The sequence below is a fragment of the Microcaecilia unicolor genome, chromosome 5, assembly GCF_901765095.1.
Source record: "Microcaecilia unicolor chromosome 5, aMicUni1.1, whole genome shotgun sequence".
NCBI classification, from domain to species: Eukaryota; Metazoa; Chordata; class Amphibia; order Gymnophiona; family Siphonopidae; genus Microcaecilia; species Microcaecilia unicolor.
In genome coordinates, this window is record NC_044035.1 from 144,177,048 (window position 1) to 144,196,221 (window position 19,174).

Consider the following 19,174-nt stretch of genomic DNA (forward strand, 5'->3'; position numbering starts at 1 on the left):
TTTGCCGTACACTCAGTTTCGCCTATATTGGTGATATGTGGAGGAGTGGCCTAGTGGTTAGAGCAAGATCCCAAAAAGTAGCAAGATTCCATAGTGCTTAACCCCAGTGATGAGCTGGCTTTCCCAGATCTTCTCTAATAATGGTTTATAGATTTTTATTGCAGGATTTGGGCCAAACTATTTAAAACCCAACTATGTGAATTGCTTTTACCACATCCTCTAGCAAAGAGTTCTAGAGGTTTACGCTCAATGAAAAAATATTTTTTTTTCCATTTTGTTTTATACTTGAAATTTCATGGTGTTTCTTGAAAAAGTATATAATCGATTTTCACTTACTCTTTATACTCCACACAGGATTTTATAGACCCTATCGTATCTCCCCCAGCTATCTGTTCTCAAAGCTGAAGAATCCTAACCTCTTAGCCTTCCCTCGTAAAGGAGCGAGGAAAACATTTGAAGAGTATGAGCTTAATATAGAGTTTCTGGTGGATTCCTGATAGTGGTGCATAATTAAACTCTGGAATTAGTTGCTGGAGAACGTGGTGAAGGCGGTTAGCTTGGCAGAGTTTAAAAAGGGGTTAGACGGTTTCCTGAAGGACAAGTCCATAAACCACTACTAAATGGACTTGGGAAAAATCCACAATTCCAGGAATAACATGTATAGAATGTTTGTACGTTTGGGAAGCTTGCCAGGTGCCCTTGGCCTGGATTGGCCACTGTCGTGGACAGGATGCTGGGCTTGATGGACCATTGGTCTTTTCCCAGTGTGGCATTACTTATGTACTTATGTACTCGTAACAGTCGTTTCATCCTCTTAATTATTTGAGCCACAATTCTCTATACCTTTTCTAATTCAGTTTATCTTTTCTGAGATGTAGTAACCTCAGTTGCACAGAATATTCAGTGTGGTCACATCAGGGAATGATAGAGGCATTATAATATTTTTGTTTTATTGTCTATTCCTTCCCTGATAACTCCTAACATTCTGTTTGCTTTTTGTTGCCCACCACCACATACTGAGAGAAGGTTTCAGCGTATGATGACACGTAAATCTTTTCCTGGTTGATGATTCCTAATGTGGAACCTAGCATTGTGTAACTGTAATTTGGGTTATTCTCTATATGCAGCACTTTTCCCCTGTCAACATTCAATTTCTTCCCCCATTTGGATATCCAGTCTTCCAGTTTCCCAAGGTCTTCCTGCAATTTCCACAATCTGCACATGATTTAACAATTTTGAATAATGTTGTGACATCCTCAAATGTGATCATATCTCATTGTTCCCATTTCTAGATCATTTATAAATGTAATAAAGCAGTGGTCTTCAGGAACTATAGATGATTTTAATGATAGGTTAATTTTGGAGTTCTTTCAATACCATCTGCTCCAGGTGATTTGCTGCTGTTTAGATAGTTTGGCCTATTATATTTTCTACGTTCCTCAAGATTTATTTTAGTTATTTTGCATTGTTGCCTCTAAATACCATTTCTGGCATGAGTAGCTCCCTTACATCTACCCTAGTAAAGGCTGAAGCAAAGAATCAGTGTCTCTGCTGTGGCCTCTCCTCCTTAAGTGCCTCTTTTACTCCACAATGATCTAATAATTCAACTGACTCCCTCACAGGATTCTTACTTTTAATCTGCCTGAAAAAAAGTTTTTATGATTAGTTTTTGCCTCTGTGGTAAGCTTCTTTTAATATTCTTTTTGCCTTCATTGCTTTGCATCTAACTTGCCATTGCTTATGTTATGTCCTGTTTTCTTCCTTTGGATCCTTTTTGAAAGATATTCTTTTGGGTAGAATAGCTTCTTTTACCTCACCTTTTAACCACATTGGCTGTTGTTTGGCTGGCCTTCCACCTTTTTTAATATGTGGGATACATCTAATCTGGCCTTCCAAGATAGTATTTTTAAGCAGCGTCAACATATAAGGTAAATTCTTAACCTTTACAGCTGCTTGTTTTAGCTTTTTACCATTTTCTTCATTTTGTGATAGTTGTCCTGTTGAAAGTTAAATGCTAATGGAGTTAATTTCCTTAGTATTTTCACTCTAGTTATTAACTTCACTTTGAGCATGTTATGATCATTTGTGACCATCTCTGGGAGAAGGTGACTAAAGTAATAAATCCAAAATGTTGAGAGTGGCTGATTTTTTTTTTTTCATGTCATGGGTCTATAAACAGTCTGCATAAGCTGTACACTTGAACTTTTATAACTTTTTATTTTTTTCACATAAAAGGATGGGGGGGGGGGGGGGTTGAACTTATATTACAAATTGTTTGCTCCAACAGAATTCATTAAAACCTCATATTTTTGTTTCTGGAGACTTTAGTTACCTTTTCACAGAGATGATCACATTTTTGCCAAGTGGCCCAAAAGTTACGTTGTGCATTTCACTATTTCTAATCATCTGCTCCATGAGGCAGTCATTTATTTCATCCTGCTCCCTGGCATTTCCTGTTAAGATGTTTAACCAGATAATATTGGGGTAATTGAGGGATTATTATAATGTTCCTTAACTTCTGCGAAAATTTCATCTGTTCATTCCAGCCAGGTTGGTGGTGATGTACCCCCAGCACTATTCTCTTTTCCTTAACACATTTATTTTCTAAACATAAATATGCCATATTACAGTCTGGTTCCTGTAGAATGTTTTCTATTTGATTTAATATTTTCTTTAACATGTAGTGCCATTCTCCCCTCCCCTAATTGATCCACCCTGTCATTGCAATATAATTTGTACCCTGGCATCACAGTATCCCATTGGTTATCCTCTTTCTGCCAGTACTTTTGGTGGTATATACTCTTAACTTTCACATTTTATTTTTTAGGCTTCTAGCATTTGTATATAGACATTACAGAGCGTGGTGTTTGTATCTACAACTTGCTTAGCAGTGGACAGGGATGGTTTGTGATCTCTAATTTTTGTCTGCTCTTCCCTAAAGGCACCTGGATTACTTATGCCTTTATTGCAAACTCTATCAGGATGCCCTAACTTTCTGTTTTGATAGTATTTTTCAGAAATACTTTACTAAAAACCGTGGTTTAAAAGCTACTCTATCTCCTTGATGCCAGTAGCCTGTAATAAGGAGTATCTTTTTTTTTTTTTTTTTAAGAATAAGCTCCCCATTCCCCAGAGTGTTGCCTAGTTTCTTACAAATCTAAATCCATCTTTCCTGCATTGAGACTCAGGAGCTCAGCCTGTCTCTTGTGGAATGAAGAGCATTTCTGAGAATGCTACCCTGGCGGTTTGGGGTTTCAATTTCTTTTACCTAAGAGCTTGAATCTCCCTCCCACAGTTTCCTAAGTCATCGGTAACCTGCATGTACCAAAACAGCCAGCTGCTCCCCCAACACTGTCTAAAATCTTACAGAAACATAAAATGATGGCAGATAAAGGCCATATGACCTGCCCTTCTTACCCATCCATACCATATACTATCTCCTCGTCTCCCGAAGAGATCCCATGTGTTTGTCCCATGCCTTCTTGAATTCAGATACAGTTTTGCAGTTTTTGTCTCCAACACCTCCACCAGGAGGCTGTTCCATGAATTCACCACCCTTTCCATAAAGAGGTTTTTAGATTACCCCTGAGTCTATACCCTTTTAACTTCATTCTGTTCCCTTTCAATTAAAAGTGACTTGCCTCTTGTACATTTATGCCATGGAGTTATTTAAATGTCTCTATCATATCTCCTCTCTTTTGCCTTTCTTCCAGTGTATACATATTGAGTTCTACAAGTCTGTCCCCATATGCTTTATGATGTAGACTACTGACCATTTTAGTAGTCGCCCTTCAACTTTTTTATATCTTTTTGAAAGCGTGCTCTCCAGAATTGTACACAGTACTCTAAACAGGGCCTCACCAGAGATTTAGACAGAGGCACTATCGCTTCCTTTTTTTTTGCTGGCCATTCCTCTCATTATGTACCCAAGCATCCTTCTGACTTTGGCTGTTGCCTTTTCTTTCTATTTGGCTACGTTAAGATTGTCAGATAAGTCACCTCCAAGTCCTGCTCTTCTTTTACGGACAGAAGTTCTTCACCTCCTATATTGTACCACTATCTTGGGTTTTTGTAGCATTAAATCTTGTCTGCCAATTTCTGGGCCATTCTTCTAGCTTCAGTAGATCTCTCCATACCATCAGAGATGTCTACCCTCTGAAAAAGTTTGGTATCATCCACAGAGAGGTAAACCTTTCCAGAAAGCCCTTCTGCACACAAAAAGGTCAGAAAAGACCTGGCCAAGGACTGACCCTGCAACACACAACTGGTAACTTCTTTTCTTTTCCTCAGAATGAACTCCATTTACCAGTACCCTCTGTCTCCTTCCACTTAATCTGTTTCTAACCTAGTCAGTCACTTCAGGGCCCATACCAAAGGCGCTCAGTCAGCTATTCAGAACCATGTCAAAGGCTTTGCTAAAATCTAAGTACACCACATCAAGTGCTCCCCCTAAATCAAACTGTTGGATCACCCAGTCAAAGAGATTAATCAGGTTTGTCTTACAAGACCTGTCTGTAGTGAAACCATGCTGACTCAGGTCCTGTAATCCATTAGAATCCAAAAACCGCACTATCCTCTGTCTTAAAAGCGTTTTCATCAACTTGCCACAGAGGTCAGACTCAGACTATCCTGCCTGTAGTTCCCAACCTCCTGCTTGCTGCTGCTTTTATGGTGAGGAACCATATGCACCCCTCTTCAGTCCTCTGGGACTTCTCCAGACTGTAAAGGAAAATTGAAAAGGTCAGTCAGTAGAGCCCCATCACTTTGTCTAGCTCTGCCACCTACCACTAGGCAGGCAAGTGTAGAATTTTTAAGACTGAGTGGAATATACATTTTAAAAATAAATAAATACAACTTTTCAGAGATGGTAGTGTTCTACCAGCCAGTTAATCAGCTGTGTAAGGAAGAGGAGGGAGGCAGGCTACCTTCCCTCCTCCAACAGTTAATCAGCAGGCTACCTTCCCTCCTCCAACAGTTAATCAGCTGTGCAGGAAGAGGAGGGAGGCAGGCTTTCACTGGGGCATTGCTTTCTGTTGTAGAAAGTAGACCTTAGGCCAGTTTCAGATTGCCTGAGTGAAAATTGCTTGGTACATGACACAGACCAGATAGAGCAGTGGGAATTTGATCGTAAATGTGGCTGATCCCATGTCAAATCACTTTGTTTAGGTTCTCCACCCTATTTTTAATCTTTAAGAATTCCATATACCCTTTCTTGCACTTTATGATGTTTAGATGCTCATTGGTTAGTCCATCCTTCATCAAAAGTAGCTCATTATGAGTCTATACACAATTCAGCTTTTTTTTGGCACCATTCCTTTGGAACAGTTGCCTCCTTACAATCGTTCAGAATTATCTTTTTCTAAATTTAAAGTTCTTTTAAAGACTCATTTTTTTCCGTGTGCCTTTGGACCCTCTGGCCCATGACGCTTTGGTTTGTCCTGTGGTCTGACACAATCTCAGGGTTTTATTTTATTTAAAGTTGTATTTTTTAAGTTTTAATTTAATTTTATCTTAAGCGTAAGTTTATCTTATGTGTATGAGTATTTCCTATTATATTTTGATTTCCATTCTGCTTAATTTGTTTGTGTTTGTACATTGTAAACTGATGTGACCTGTATTCAGAAATGGTGGTATATTTGTGTGATAGAACAGTGTGTTTTAAACCTGTAAAATTGCCTTTATTAACTCTTGAGGTTCATTTCTCTGTTTTGGCCATCGGGTGGTACATGTTTTATATTAAAGCTGTTATAGAAAAATACATACCCTCTTTTAGTTTAACTTAGTGAAGAAGTGAATCTACAGTACTGTGAGCAGTATACTTTTAAAACTTGTTGACTGTGCTCTGATTGGCCTGGAGTTTGAAATTACCCAGCAATTGTTGCTGGCTGTTGCTTCAGTCTTAGCCTGGGAGAAAAGAGAGATAGAACTCGTTGCTGAGGCTTGGTGAATTACATGTCCTGATCTTCCCAGGTACTGTTTAGATAGTATACAAATGTTTAGTTATTGTTATAATTGATCCATATTTCAGTTACCTGTTATTGTTTGCTGATTGCACTATTTTGTTCCACTGTTGGATTTTTTAAAAAGACAATAAACAATATTTTGTTTATTGCCTCTGTCTGGACTGATAAAGAATCCTGATGGTTTGTGTGTTTGGTCTATGAGTGCTTCTGGGAACTGAGACCACTGGGAGTGTGGCTCTAGTAACTTAGAAATCACTGAGGATAATTGGAGAGCGGGAGACTCACTCAGCGGCAGTTGTGACCCAGTCAGTGGAAGGAGGGCGCTAGTGTAGAGCACAAGCGGCAGGCGGACCTGAACTTTGCTGGGAATAGACCCAGCAGGGTAACCCCAGGCGGGTGGCTAGGTGTTTCGTGATAGTTTGTTAATAAACATAAACACAATGGCTTTCTTTTGCATTTCATTCACAATCTAATTTCTTTGGATATAGATGATTGGTATAAACCTCTGATGTTGCTGAATTTTAAGAGTCAGTGGTATGGAGGTGTGGACAGGTTGTTAAAATGGTGGGCTGAAAGCCAGGATTTAAATCCCATGCCTTCCACTTACACTCCTTGTGATCTCATTTCAACCCCCCCCCCCCCCCCCCCCACCAAATACATCAAATATAACTAACTTGTTTTGAGCTCGAATTTGGAAGGCAGTTAATTAAATCCAAACCCAACCAATTGTTGCTATCTCAAGAAATCCAGTTATCTCATTTAAGAAAAACAAAAACATCTTTTTGGGGGGTTATAAAGGTCATGCAGGTTCTGCAATGAACTCAGCAAGGGCAAAGTAGAGCTTGATGAATCATAGAAGGCTCAAGCAGATGCTAGCCCAACACCAGGCTTTGGCTCTATCCAGGGGTTTTAAACCAATAGTGTACAGAGGTCAGCCAAGGTACGGAGAAGAGCCTTGAAAACTGAGGCAGTTTATTGAAACTCTGTTATGGATAGTATAACTGCACTACTGTTGTAGTGACAATTTAGTACTGTCGGTGGCCAATGGTTAGTGATATGTATAGCTGTCAGTAGTAACTAGTGGACACGTGGTTTAGGAAGGGGGTGTGAGGGTTTAATTGATCACTTAAAGGGGTGTGAGAACCAAAAAAGATTAAGAACTCCTGTTTTCCTCACAGAATGACAAACTTGCAGGGGGATGATCAGAAGCAAACGCCGGCGCTAGAGGCTGTTAGCGCCATACTAGCGCCGGCGTTTGCTAACGCCCCATGATCAGAGCCCTCGAGCGTGTGAAACAACGAGCTTGAGGGCTCTGAATGGTAAACAGGGCATTAGGTATTCCTTGCCAATGATCAGCGGCCAGCGCGCCAAAGATTGGGTCACTGGCCACGGCAAACCCTACGCCAGCTCCGATCTGGCGTTAGGGTTTGCAGATCATTGGGGAGGAATGGTGAGCCCTTTCAAGCATGCATTTGCTTGCTGACAGGCCCGCATTCCCCCCAACAACAAACCTGCCAGCGACAGGGGGCTGGAGGTCCGGTGGACCTCCAGGTTCAGGGAGGGCTGGAGATCCAGTGGGTCTCCAGCCCCCCCTAACTCCCCCAGCAAAGGTGACCAACCAATCCCCCCCTCCCAACGATCCCCCCCCCCCCAGGTTCAAGGAGGGCTGGAGATCCGGTGGGTCTCCAGCCCCCCCTAGTCCCCCAGCGAGGGGTCCCTGGTGGTCCAGTCCCTCCTACCTTGTGTGTTGGAGGAGGGAAGGTAGCCTGCCTCCCTCCTCTTCCTGCAACGCTGCAAAATGGGGCGCCCAGCCCTGCCCAGTGTATCCTGGGATGTGCTGGGCAGGGCTATACACCATATAAGTTTCTCCCTTCTACCCCATGATCAGAGATAATTGCGTGCTTAAATTTGCATGCAAATATCTCTGATGATCGGTGCGGTAAAGCCCCGCGCTGTTCCAGCACTATTTTAGAGTGCTGTTTGGAACAGCGCGGGGCTTTTGATCATCTGCTTAAAGCATAAGATTAGCCAAGTTTCCTTCTGCCTACCTCCTGCCACTACCACTGTCTCTAGATTCTGGCCACAGAAATAAAGAGCACAGATCTCTTATCAGCAGTGTGGGAGGGAAAGTTGTGGAGATATGGTAGTGAGGCAGGGAAAAGAGAAAGCTTGGGGAAGATTCAGGGACAGGGGTGAAATTGAAAGGAAATGAGGAGGCAGGAGAGAACTGTGAAGGAAGGACAATCATAGAGCGATCTAGATGTGAGAGATAGAATCAGGAGGGAGACTGTGAAGGAATGAGGTAGAAGGAGAGGCTGAGATAGAGTAGATCCAAAGCAAAATGGAAGAATTTAAGAAGAAATACTTTGTCAGATGCATGAGTCTAAAGGCAAGTGAGACAGTGGATGAGTAAAAGGAATAGAGTGGAAGCTTATTTTCCTGATTTTAGCGTATAGCAAATATACACAGCTCTGCAGAAAGGTACATTTTATGCTCTTTAGTAGGTTAGCTCCCTAATAGTCAAGAACTGGAGAATATGAGAAACTAGAAAGATGGGCAGGAAGTAGAGAGGGAGAGAGAGTGCATATGTACAGACTGAAGAAAAAAGGCCAAAAATACATGAGGGAGATGGGAAAGAAGAAAGCAAATTAGATTTTAAAAAGATCACACAAACTTAAAAAAAAAAAAAAGAGAGAGAGAGATATGAAGGCTAATACACTTTTGTTTTGGTTTGATAAGTATTTTTTCTGTACCAGTTAAATTGGCTTGACTTGTTTTTGGCTTGTAGGGCCATGCCAGAGTCCTTGCTTCACAGGATTAGTTGTCTAGTTGATTTTCCTTGAGTATTTTGTTCTCCAGTTGCTCATGCAGTCACTGACTGGACAAATCCCTGTCTTCTTGCCAGATGGTTTTGTCCTCCACTGTGACTGAGGAAGGAAGATAGTGCAGTAGCATATTTGAGATTCTAAGGCTTAGTTACCCTCCTTGCATAGTCACAGATTAAGGAGAGTTGGAGGGGGAAGGTGTTTCCCTTCAGCATGAAAATGTCAGAATATGCTGTCAGCTAGACTGCCCTTAGCTGCCACCTAGTGGCTGGAGCTAAGGTGCACATGCTTGACCTAATGCACTGCTGAGGCTCCTAGTACTGTCTACAGCTGCTTTCAGAACCCAGCATTTCTCTGTCCCTGTCTCAGAGGTTGACACTGATGTTTCTGCAGCATTTCCAAGGCTGGAATTGGAACCTGCACTTCCCTCTCAACTACATGCATTCCTTCCCCAGGAGCCTTTGCTGTTTCTGATGCTTGAGTGAAGCTTGCAAATAAATACATCCTGTTTGTGGCATTTCACTAAGCTAGCAAAATTTGATGTGCTTTCTCACACTTTCTACTATCTTAAAAGCAGTCAGATTTACCACTGGTGTCTCACTTTAGCAGGGGACTGCTTACTGGTGTTGGATTTTATTCCTGTGAAAGTGCTAGAAACAGTGTGCACACTTGAGATGTTAATGTTGTCCATGGGTTCTTTGTAACCAAGTTCCCCAAAAGTGGTTTTACTGCATTTCTTTATTTATTTATACCCCATATTTTCCGCACAAATTCAAGTTCAATATGGCTAACAAGCTACAAGAAGACAGTACAAAATATGAAATAAAAACCATATCAACAAAGAAAGAATTGGACATACACATGCAATTTTTTTTTTTTTGGGGGGGGGGGGGGGTGGCGAGCAAAAAAACTAGGTAAATAGATTGTACTACTACTTTCACCACCTCTGGCACTTTCCTGCTCTCTTTCTCTCTTTGTGGAATGGAGAATTCAGTGGTGCTTGGATTGTCTACTATTTTCGATGGTAGCTGTATGGAGCATGTCTGCATAGTTTCTCCTGTGTGCTCCTGTGATATGGATTGTGCATTTGCTAAAGGGGATAATTAGCACAGGAGATCACTCCTCTGTTTAGAGTATTTTTACATTTTTGTTGTCCATGTCAGTGGTGTCTGTACCTGAACAGCAGACAGTGAGGCTTGTGGGCTCATGTGTGTAATATGTATTGCAGATAAAACATTAAAGGTGATTGTCAAATGATTGTCTTCCCAGATCCTTCTGACTTTCCCTCATTACCTACTTTCAGGGGGTCTTTAATGTGGAATAGGTCCAGCTGTTTCTCCAAGCTTGTGCATCACCCCACCCCACTGCAGACAAAGGAAAACATCTTGTGCCTAAGGGGGGGGGGGGGGGGGGGAGAGATCCGGAGCCTCGCTCTCTGGGAATCCCAGACCACTTTATTCGGAAATCCTGTTGCATCTGTTGCTAGGCAACAAGTTTCAGACTGGGCTGCGGCAACTTTTGAGTGTGCATTGAAGAGAAAAATAAATGGGGGCTATGCACACATACTGCGGATTTATATGTGGGTGACACCTTCCTATTCCACACCCTAACATGACAAAAAGTGCAGCAGAGTATCATTTCAAAAATAGTTCCAAATAATAAAAGTACAAATAATTTTTAAAACAATTGCTCAAAGCTTTATATCTCAATGCAGCCAGGAGCTTATGGATCTCTCTTGCTGCTTCAGTAAATGGAAGAATCCCCTAAAGGAAGTAGAATGAAGTCTGAAAATGGCTGGATATGGTTCAATAACCTGGGCCCTCCTGTAATAATTCCATTCACATTTTCTTTAATTATGCTGAGACAAAAGACTAGTTTGAGGAATCTTTTCTTGTCCTCCATTTTGTCTTATGTGCTATTCCATTCGTTCTATGTGGAGCTTGCAGAGAAATGCTTTCTGATGGGGAGTGGGGGGGGGGGGGGGGGGCACAGGGTTTGTGTGTGTGTGTCTGTGCTGAAACTTAGGAATTGAGAAGTGTCTAATTCCCATTTTCTTTTGACTTTTTTTGCAGTCACTGTATCCACCAGATCTTGGAGAGCGTGAATCACATTCACCAGCATGACATTGTGCACAGGGATCTGAAGGTAAGGTTTGCTCTGAGGTGGCAGACACTGTCAGAAGAGTGCTGAACACAGGGTTAGGAGAGGAGGGTAGTTGGACTGCATTTTAAATAGAAGCAAATGGTCTGCAATTAATGATTTGTAGTGTCAAGCTTGTGATCTGAGTTATTTCCGACTTCGAGGGAATCTTCCATGTATTGACTGGACTCGGTACAGAGTTCTGTTAGTCACTGGCAGATGAGTCAGATGGAGATCTGGTTGAAGAATAGGTCAAATTTGCTACTTGTTAAAGAATATGCCTGGTTTCTTGTATTTGGGAGAAAAGCAGGGGTGAAAATAAACAAAAAAAATGAAACAGTGATTCTCCCTGTGCCCCTTTCTTTAAGCTGCTGAGTTTGTCTCCATTCACTTTCTAACCCAGACTTCATCGTAAAGAGCTTGTTCCAGGGCAGGGGTACACAATTCTTGTCCTCGAAAGCCCCAGGCAGATCAGGTTTTCAGGATATCCACAATGAATATGCAGAAATAGATCTGTATGCACTGCTTCCTTGGTATGCAGATCTATTTTGTGTGTATTCATTGTGGATATCCTGGAAACTTGACCTGCTTGAGGCTCTCAAGGACTGGAATTATTTGACCCCTGTTCTAGGGATAGAAAACAGGTGATTGTATGGGCTTTGGGTGGGAAACAGTAAAAAGTAAAAGAAAAGTGTGTGTGTGAGGAGGGGAAGGATAATATCCTTCCTCCAGCTGAGCAGAACTGAGTATGAGATTGTTAGTGAATGTGTACATATAAGGTCAGGATGTGTTCTTACAGCCTGCCCTGTGATATAAGAATCAGCAGTTGTTCGAGATGTGGTGTTTGAGGTCAGTGAAACTCAATTATTTTCTATTCCTCATTTCATTTTGGGTATGTTTTATAAAATTATGAACCAGAGAAAACTCCCCAATTTTCAGATTAAGAAATGCACAGTGGAGGCGTGTCAAGATGGCGGTGTGATCCTGGCGTTGTGAGAGACGCTGATCCGTAGCTGGTTTCTTCTTTACTTATTCCTGAAAATATGCCTCATACAAAGAGAAAAGGGACTGAGGTTTGTTCCTCCACCTACCTCGACGTCGTCCCCAATCCAGCAGAGATTAGATCGTTTCCTCGCCGGAGCCTCTTCATTAGAGTTGAGGGGGGTGAGTCCTACTGCAGAGGAAGTCGGAGGAGCGAAGTCTCTGCTGGGACACGAAACATCTCTGTCTCCCCCCTCTGATTCCAACATTCCTCCGTGTCCAGCGTCCAATGCTTCGCTGGGAGGCAACCAGCACATTTCTGGATGTGTAACAGGCAAGGCTCCTAGCGAGGGTCCAATGTGGCAGCGAGAGAGCCTGGAGAGTGGGACTCGGGGTGCGACTGGAGTCCCTGATACACCATCGGAGGTGAATCTGGAAAAGATTTGGGTGATGCTTCACAAGATGGACTCAACACTTCAGAAATCCTCAGGTCAAGTAACAGCTTTGAATCTTAAATTGAAGACCTTGTTAAGACAATTGAGTCAGTGAAAGAAGATCTTTCCACTCGGGTCAAACAAATTCAAGATGATGTGAAACAGCTTCAAGATTTTAAGTTTGCCACGGTAAAAGATAAATTAGCTCCCCATAAAAAGATTGAGTAGATAGAGAATTTCAACAGGCGTTTAAATCTCCATCTACTTAATTTTCCTAAAGTACCTGGGATTTTGCCTTTGGATTTATTTAAAAGATATTTGGTTAAAAATTTGAAAATACCACAGGATGCTATTCCCCCTCTTAATAAGATCTATTATTTGCCTAAGAACCCCTGGAAGAAAAAAGGAGGAGAGGATATAAATATTGATGTGAATAATATTTCTGCTATCTTGGAACAGTCAATGGCGAATGCTACTGAGAGAGCTACACTTCTAGTTTCCTTCGTGTTTGAACAAGATCTTAATGTCGTTCTAAGACTTTATTTTAGATGTCAAATGTGTTTTTTGAAGGGAAAAATGTGGATTTATCCAGATATTACCAAATTAACTCAAAAACGGAGAAAATTGTTTTTGGCTATGAAACAGGAAACATTGAATTTAGGGGGAACATTTTTTCTTGCTTATCCATGTAAATGCTTGGTCCGATATGGAGAGGCGAAATATACTTTTTATTCCCCAGAGCAATTAAAAGCTTTTCTTGATTTAAAAAAGATAAAATAATAATAATGTTGGAAATAGAAACATAGGATAGGTAACCACATGTAGCCTTTATATTTGAATTTATTGCTACCTATTGCTGTATACACAGTTGATATATGTAATAGAAAAATCTCCTCTATGATTTAGTCACGCTTCCTAAATGATGGTGGTCTAAGAAAGTTGATTTTATTCGCCTTTATGATATTTCATTTTCTGTGTTATTGTTTCCTACTGTTCTTCTGAATAACAAGAGTACGTCTTGTAAAAAAAATGTGTAAACTTATTATAAATTTAAAAAAAAAAAAAAATGCACAGTAATTCCTCCTTAAAAGCATTTTCTGTAATATTTCTGTAATGATGAATTGTAGAAAGGCACTCAGGGTGCTACTACAATGAAGAGGAAATATGAATGGTTAGACGGTAGGCCAGCTTAGCATCGTGAGGCTTTCTAGTTCAGTATCGGACTCGATTTCATAGAGTCACCAACTGTTTCTGCATCCTGGCAGTGAAATGCTTCTGTTAGGGTTTTAAGAGAATCTGGCATGGGAACGCTTTGACTGTTCAACAAAGCTGTTACTGTAGAGGTTTTCTTTGTATACTGAGATCTGGCATTGCAGTCTTGTCATTGAGTAGCTTTATTTGGATATTTAGGAGTTCTGGCATTGTAGCCTAGCTGTGGAGGATATCCGTTAGAATATTGCTTAGGTCAAGTTGCTCTTTCTCAGCTAGTTTTTTGGCACCCTAGCAAATACAATGTCCATGTGTTGGTAAACATAAGAGCATAAGTGTTGCCGTACTGGGACAGACTGAAGGCCAATTAAGTTAAGCATCCTGTTTCAAACAGTGTCCAATCCAGCTTACAAGTACCTGGCAAGATCCCAGAACAGTACAATACATTTTATGCTGCTTATCCTAGAAATAAGCAGTGGGTTTTCCCCAAGTCCATCTTAATAATGGCTTATGGACTTTTCTTGTAGGAAGATATCCAAACCTTTTTTTAAAACCTCACCAAGCTACCTGCTTTTACCACATTCTCTGGCAATGAATTCCAGAGTTTTATTACACGTTGAGTGAAGAAATATTTTCTTCTATTTGTTTTAAATTTACTACTTTGTAGCTTCATTGCATGCCCCCTAGTCCTAGTATTTTTGGAAAGAGTAACCAACAATTCACGACTACCTGTTCTATTCCACTCATTATTTTATAGACCTCTATTATGCCAGGCTGGCATACTCCTGAAGTGTGCACTAAGGGGTATCTATCTAGTGACATCACATATTAAATGACGGCAGATGAAGACCTATATGGTAAGTCCAGAGCCCAACAATGTGACCAGAATAGTACCTGCTGCTTCATGCAGCTTAAACCCCCTCTATGCCCTGTTCAAAGTGAATATCACCTTGGAATCTGATAGCGATTTAAACCTCTGGAAAAAATGATTTTGTCGCCTGAAAGCAAAAGTGTTGTATGTGCCCTTGATACGAAACAGAAAACATAAGAAGTGAAGTTTAATGTGCTTATTGTAAATCACCAATAATATATCAAATTTTAATTTTTAGCAGTAATATAGTATTAGTATTAAAAAAAGAAGCAGTTCGGCATTCGTCTATCTCATTTCATTCAAGAATTCCACATACGACATGTTTGCTTTCAGGCAACAATTCATTGTAGGTTTAAACAAACAGGACTCCCAGGGTATACGCAGAGGATTGCAGAGAATCTCTACAATAGAGAAGTTTCAGGGGCTTCCTTTTACAGCTTATTTTAAGTTTTAAATTCATAGAATGCCCCCACTTCTGTACCTCAGTCTTCTGCTCAGAGAAAATATTAGTTTTGGGGTTTTTTTTTTTTTAACTTAATAGAGCTTTCCTCCTAGTCCAGCATGTCTTACTGATACATCCTGTATGAGATGTCCTTGTACTGTATTGCAACCTGTGGTCTTGTTCTCGTGCTGCAGGGTTTTTCCAGGTGTCTGGACTTGGACACTTTACTGACTCTTTTTCGGTTTTGTTCTATAAAGTGCCCCACATTTGTGAGTTCCTCGGGTTTCTGCAGTCTTTGTTGTAAAACTCCTACCAGTGCCATGTTGTGTGCAGCTCGTTTATGTGAATCTCTGTATCTGGGTTCATGGAGAAGGCAGCAAGAAGGTTCTCTTTTGTGAGACAAGCCCCTGGCCATTCAGCACACTGTCAGCTCCACCTCTTGTTCAGTCTTGACACTGCTCTGCCCATTTATAAGTCTTACTGATGGGAAGTAGTGGAGAAATGTGTTCCCTTTCTCATTTATTAGCTTTGAATGCAGACTCCCTGTTCCCTGCCCCTATACTATTATTACTATTATTTATAATAATACTTATACCGCTGATAACACAAGGTTCTAAGCAGTTCGCAATCAGCAAAAAAAAAAAATAACCCAAGAAATCACTTGGGAATTAGTCATGATCAAAAAATATGTAGAAAATATCTTGGAATACAAAATAAAAACATCATACAATGAAACTGAAATTCCATTAACATTGACTTTAAAAAAGGAGACTATGATAAAATGAGAAGTACGGTGAAAAAAAAACTTAGAGGAGCGACTGCAAGGGTCAAAAATTTACATCAGGTGTGGATGCTGTTCAAAAAGACCATCCTGGAAGCCCAGGCCAAATATATTCTGCTTATTAAAAAAGGAGGACGGAAGACCAAACGACAGCCAGCATGGTTAAAAAGTGAGGTGAAGGAAGCTATTAGAGCTAAAAGAAAATCCTTCAGAAAATGGAAGAAGGAACCGATTGAAAATAATAAGAAACAGCAGAAGAAATGTCAAGTCAAATGCAAAGCGCTGATAAGGAAGGCTAAGAGGGACTTAAAAAAAAATATTGCGTTGGAGGCCAAAACACATAGTAAAAAAATTTTTAGGTATATTTTTTATTTGTTTATTAGATTTATTTACCACCTTTTTGAAGGAATTCACTCAAGGCGGTGTACAGTAAGAATAGATCAAGCATGAGCAGTAGACAATTACAGCAGTAAAAATATTCAAAAACAATACAAAGTATGGCATGATATACTATTTACAATGTCAACACAATAAGTAGTAGAACATTGTAGGTGATAGCGAAGGGTAAAGCAAAGATGTAACATATAGAAGGGTAAGAAAGTATGAAGCATTAGAAAATAAGGTGATTGATTTAAAGAAAGTTGCACATGAGGTCAGAGAAATGGTTAAATGTTATCTCAGCTAGAGTAGGAGTGGGTAAACATGTCCTGCTGCAGTATATGCAGCCTGAGTACTCCTTGTGTGTGTGAGTTAGGCCTGGTTGACGAGCCAAGCGTTCACCTGCTTCCTGAAATAGAGATAGTCTTGTGTTAAGCGCAGCCTTTCAGGCAGTTCATTCCAGAGTGTGGGGACTACTCCAGAGAAGGCTCGCTTGCGGGTATCACATTGTGTAATGTCTTTTGGAGAGGGTGTGGTTAGTAAAAGTCCTTGTGAGGACCGTATTAAAAGCAGGAAGCCGGCAAAAGATGACCGAGGAGTAAAAGGGGCGATCAGGGAAGACAAAGCCATAGCGGAGAGATTAAATGAATTCTTTGCTTCGGTCTTCACCGAGGAAGATTTGGGTGGGATACCGGTGCCGGAAATGGTATTCGAAGCTGACGAGCCGGAGAAACTTAATGAATTCTCTATAAACCTGGAGGATGTAATGGGGCAGTTCTACAAACTAAAGAGTAGCAAATCTCCTAGACCGGATGGTATTCATCCCAGAGTACTGATAGAACTTAAAAACGAACTTGCAGAGTTATTGTTAGTAATATGTAATTTATCCTTAAAATTGTGCATGGTACCAGAAGATTGGAGAGTGGCCAATGTAACGCCGAGTTTTAAAAAAGGTTCCAGAGGAGATCTGGGAAATTCTAGACCGGTGAGTCTGACGTCGGTGCCGGGCAAAATGGTAGAGTCTATTATAAAGAACAAAATTACAGAGTATATTCAAAAGCATGGATTAATGAGACAAAGTCAACATGAATTTAGTGAAGGGAAATCTTGCCTCACCCATCTACTACATTTCTTTGAAGGGGTGAACAAACGTGGATAAAGGTGAGCTAGTTGATATTGAGGCATATTTTCAAAGCACTTAGCCTTCCAAAGTTCCATAGAAACCTATGGAACTTTGGAAGGCTAAGTGCTTTGAAAATATGCCTCATTGTGTATCTGAATTTTCAGAAGGCGTTTGACAAAGTACCTCATGAAAGACTCCAGAGGAAATTGGAGAGTCATAGGATAGGAGGTAGTGTTCTATTGTGAATTAAAAACTGGTTAAAAGATAGAAAACAGAGAGTAGGGTTAAATGGTCAGTATTCTGAATGGAGAAGGGTAGTTAGTGGGGTTCCCCATGGGTCTGTGCTGGGACCGCAGCTTTTTAACATATTTATAAATGACTAGAGATGGGAGTAACTAGTGAGGTAATTAAATTTGCTGATGACACAAAGTTATTCAAAGTCGTTAAATCGTGAGAGGATTGTGAACAATTACAAGAGGACCTTACGAGACTGGGAGTCTAAATGGCAGATGATGTTTAATGTGAGCAAGTGCAAAGTGATTCATGTGGGAAAGAGGAACCCGAATTATAGCTACGTCATGGAAGGTTCCACGTTAAGAATCACGGACCAAGAAAGGGATCTAGGTGTCGTCGTTGATGATACGTTGAAACCTTCTGCTCAGTGTGCTGCTGCAGCTGAGAAAGCAAATAGAATGTTAGGAATTATTAGGAAAGGAATGGAAAACAAAAATGAGGATGTTATAATGCCTTTGTATCGCACCATGGTGCGACTGCACCTCGAATATTGTGTCCAATTCTGATTGCCTTATCTCAAAAAAGATATTGTGGAATTAGAAAAGGTGCAGAGAATGGGAATAAAAATGATAAAGGGGATGGGACGACTCCCCTATGAGGAAAGGCTAAAGCGGCTAGGGCTCTTCAGCTTGTAGAAAAGGTGGCTGAGGGGAGATATGATAGAGGAGTGGAGTGGAACGGGTAGATGTGAAGCATCTGTTTACGCTTTCCAAAATTACTAGGACTAGGGGGCATGCGATGAAGCTACAAGTAAATTTAAAACGAATCGGCGAAAATATTTCTTCACTTAAAGTGTAATTAAACTCTGGCATTCGTTGCCAGAGAATGTGGTAAAGGCAGTTAGCTTAGCAGAGTTTTAAAAAGTTTTGGACGGCTTCCTAAAGAAAAAGTCTATAGACCATTATTAAATGGACTTGGGGAGAATCCACTATTTCTGGGATAAGCAGTATAGAATGTTTTGTATTTTTGGGGGGATCTTGCCAGGTATTTTTGACCTGGATTGGCCACTGTTGGAAACAGGATGCTGGGCTTGATTGACCTTTGGTCTTTCCCAGCATGGCAATACTTATGTACTTATAACTCGGTTAAGGTCTCCTGCCAGGATCATAGGCATGGAGAGATCCAGTGCTCCCAGCTTAGCCAGTTCCATGAAATACCCTAATCATATTTGTTAGGCGCATACACCACTAACAAGTTAAAGGGGACCCTTCCATAATTAAGAAATAGCATAATATATCTACCCCCAACATCTTTACATACCAGTTTCATCTCACAAGGCAAGTTCTTTCAAATTAACACCGCTACCCTAGCTTTTTTCTGAGGAGGTGAAGAAAAGAACACCTCTCCCACCCAGCCCTGTCATAATTTCAGGTGTTCTTGATCCGTTAATTTTGTTTCCTGTAAACAGGCACTATCATTGTGTTCATGTTTCTGCAATGTTAATATTTTCTTTCTCTTAACCAGGGCGGTAATACCAGAAACATTCCAGGAAACTATTTTTAACGTGCCATCAAACAGTAACAATGAGTCCGAAAAGTGCCGTTACCAGCACTGCTTGCCCCTGCGGTCCCAGCCTCCAGATTAAACGCCAAAAAACAGTAGACATTCACTGTCCCGCAGACCCACACACCCAACCCAAACTTAGCCAAGCACACAGAGCTATACCCGCCGTTCCCAGAAACAGTAAGTCATCTATAAAACAGAGTCTTTTGTCCAGCAAATATACATCGCAAA

General features: G+C 40.8%; 1 protein-coding gene across 8 annotated transcripts in view; it reads left to right on the top strand.

Annotated features, from left to right (window-relative positions):
- Positions 1 to 19,174, top strand: part of CAMK2G (calcium/calmodulin dependent protein kinase II gamma) — a 563,068-nt gene that overhangs the window by 327,580 nt on the left and 216,314 nt on the right. For all 8 annotated transcript variants that reach the window (XM_030203383.1, XM_030203382.1, XM_030203385.1 and 5 more), the window contains exon 6: positions 10,861 to 10,933. In XM_030203383.1, coding sequence (XP_030059243.1) covers positions 10,861 to 10,933 — 73 coding nt within the window. The remainder of the gene's footprint in view (positions 1 to 10,860; positions 10,934 to 19,174) is intronic.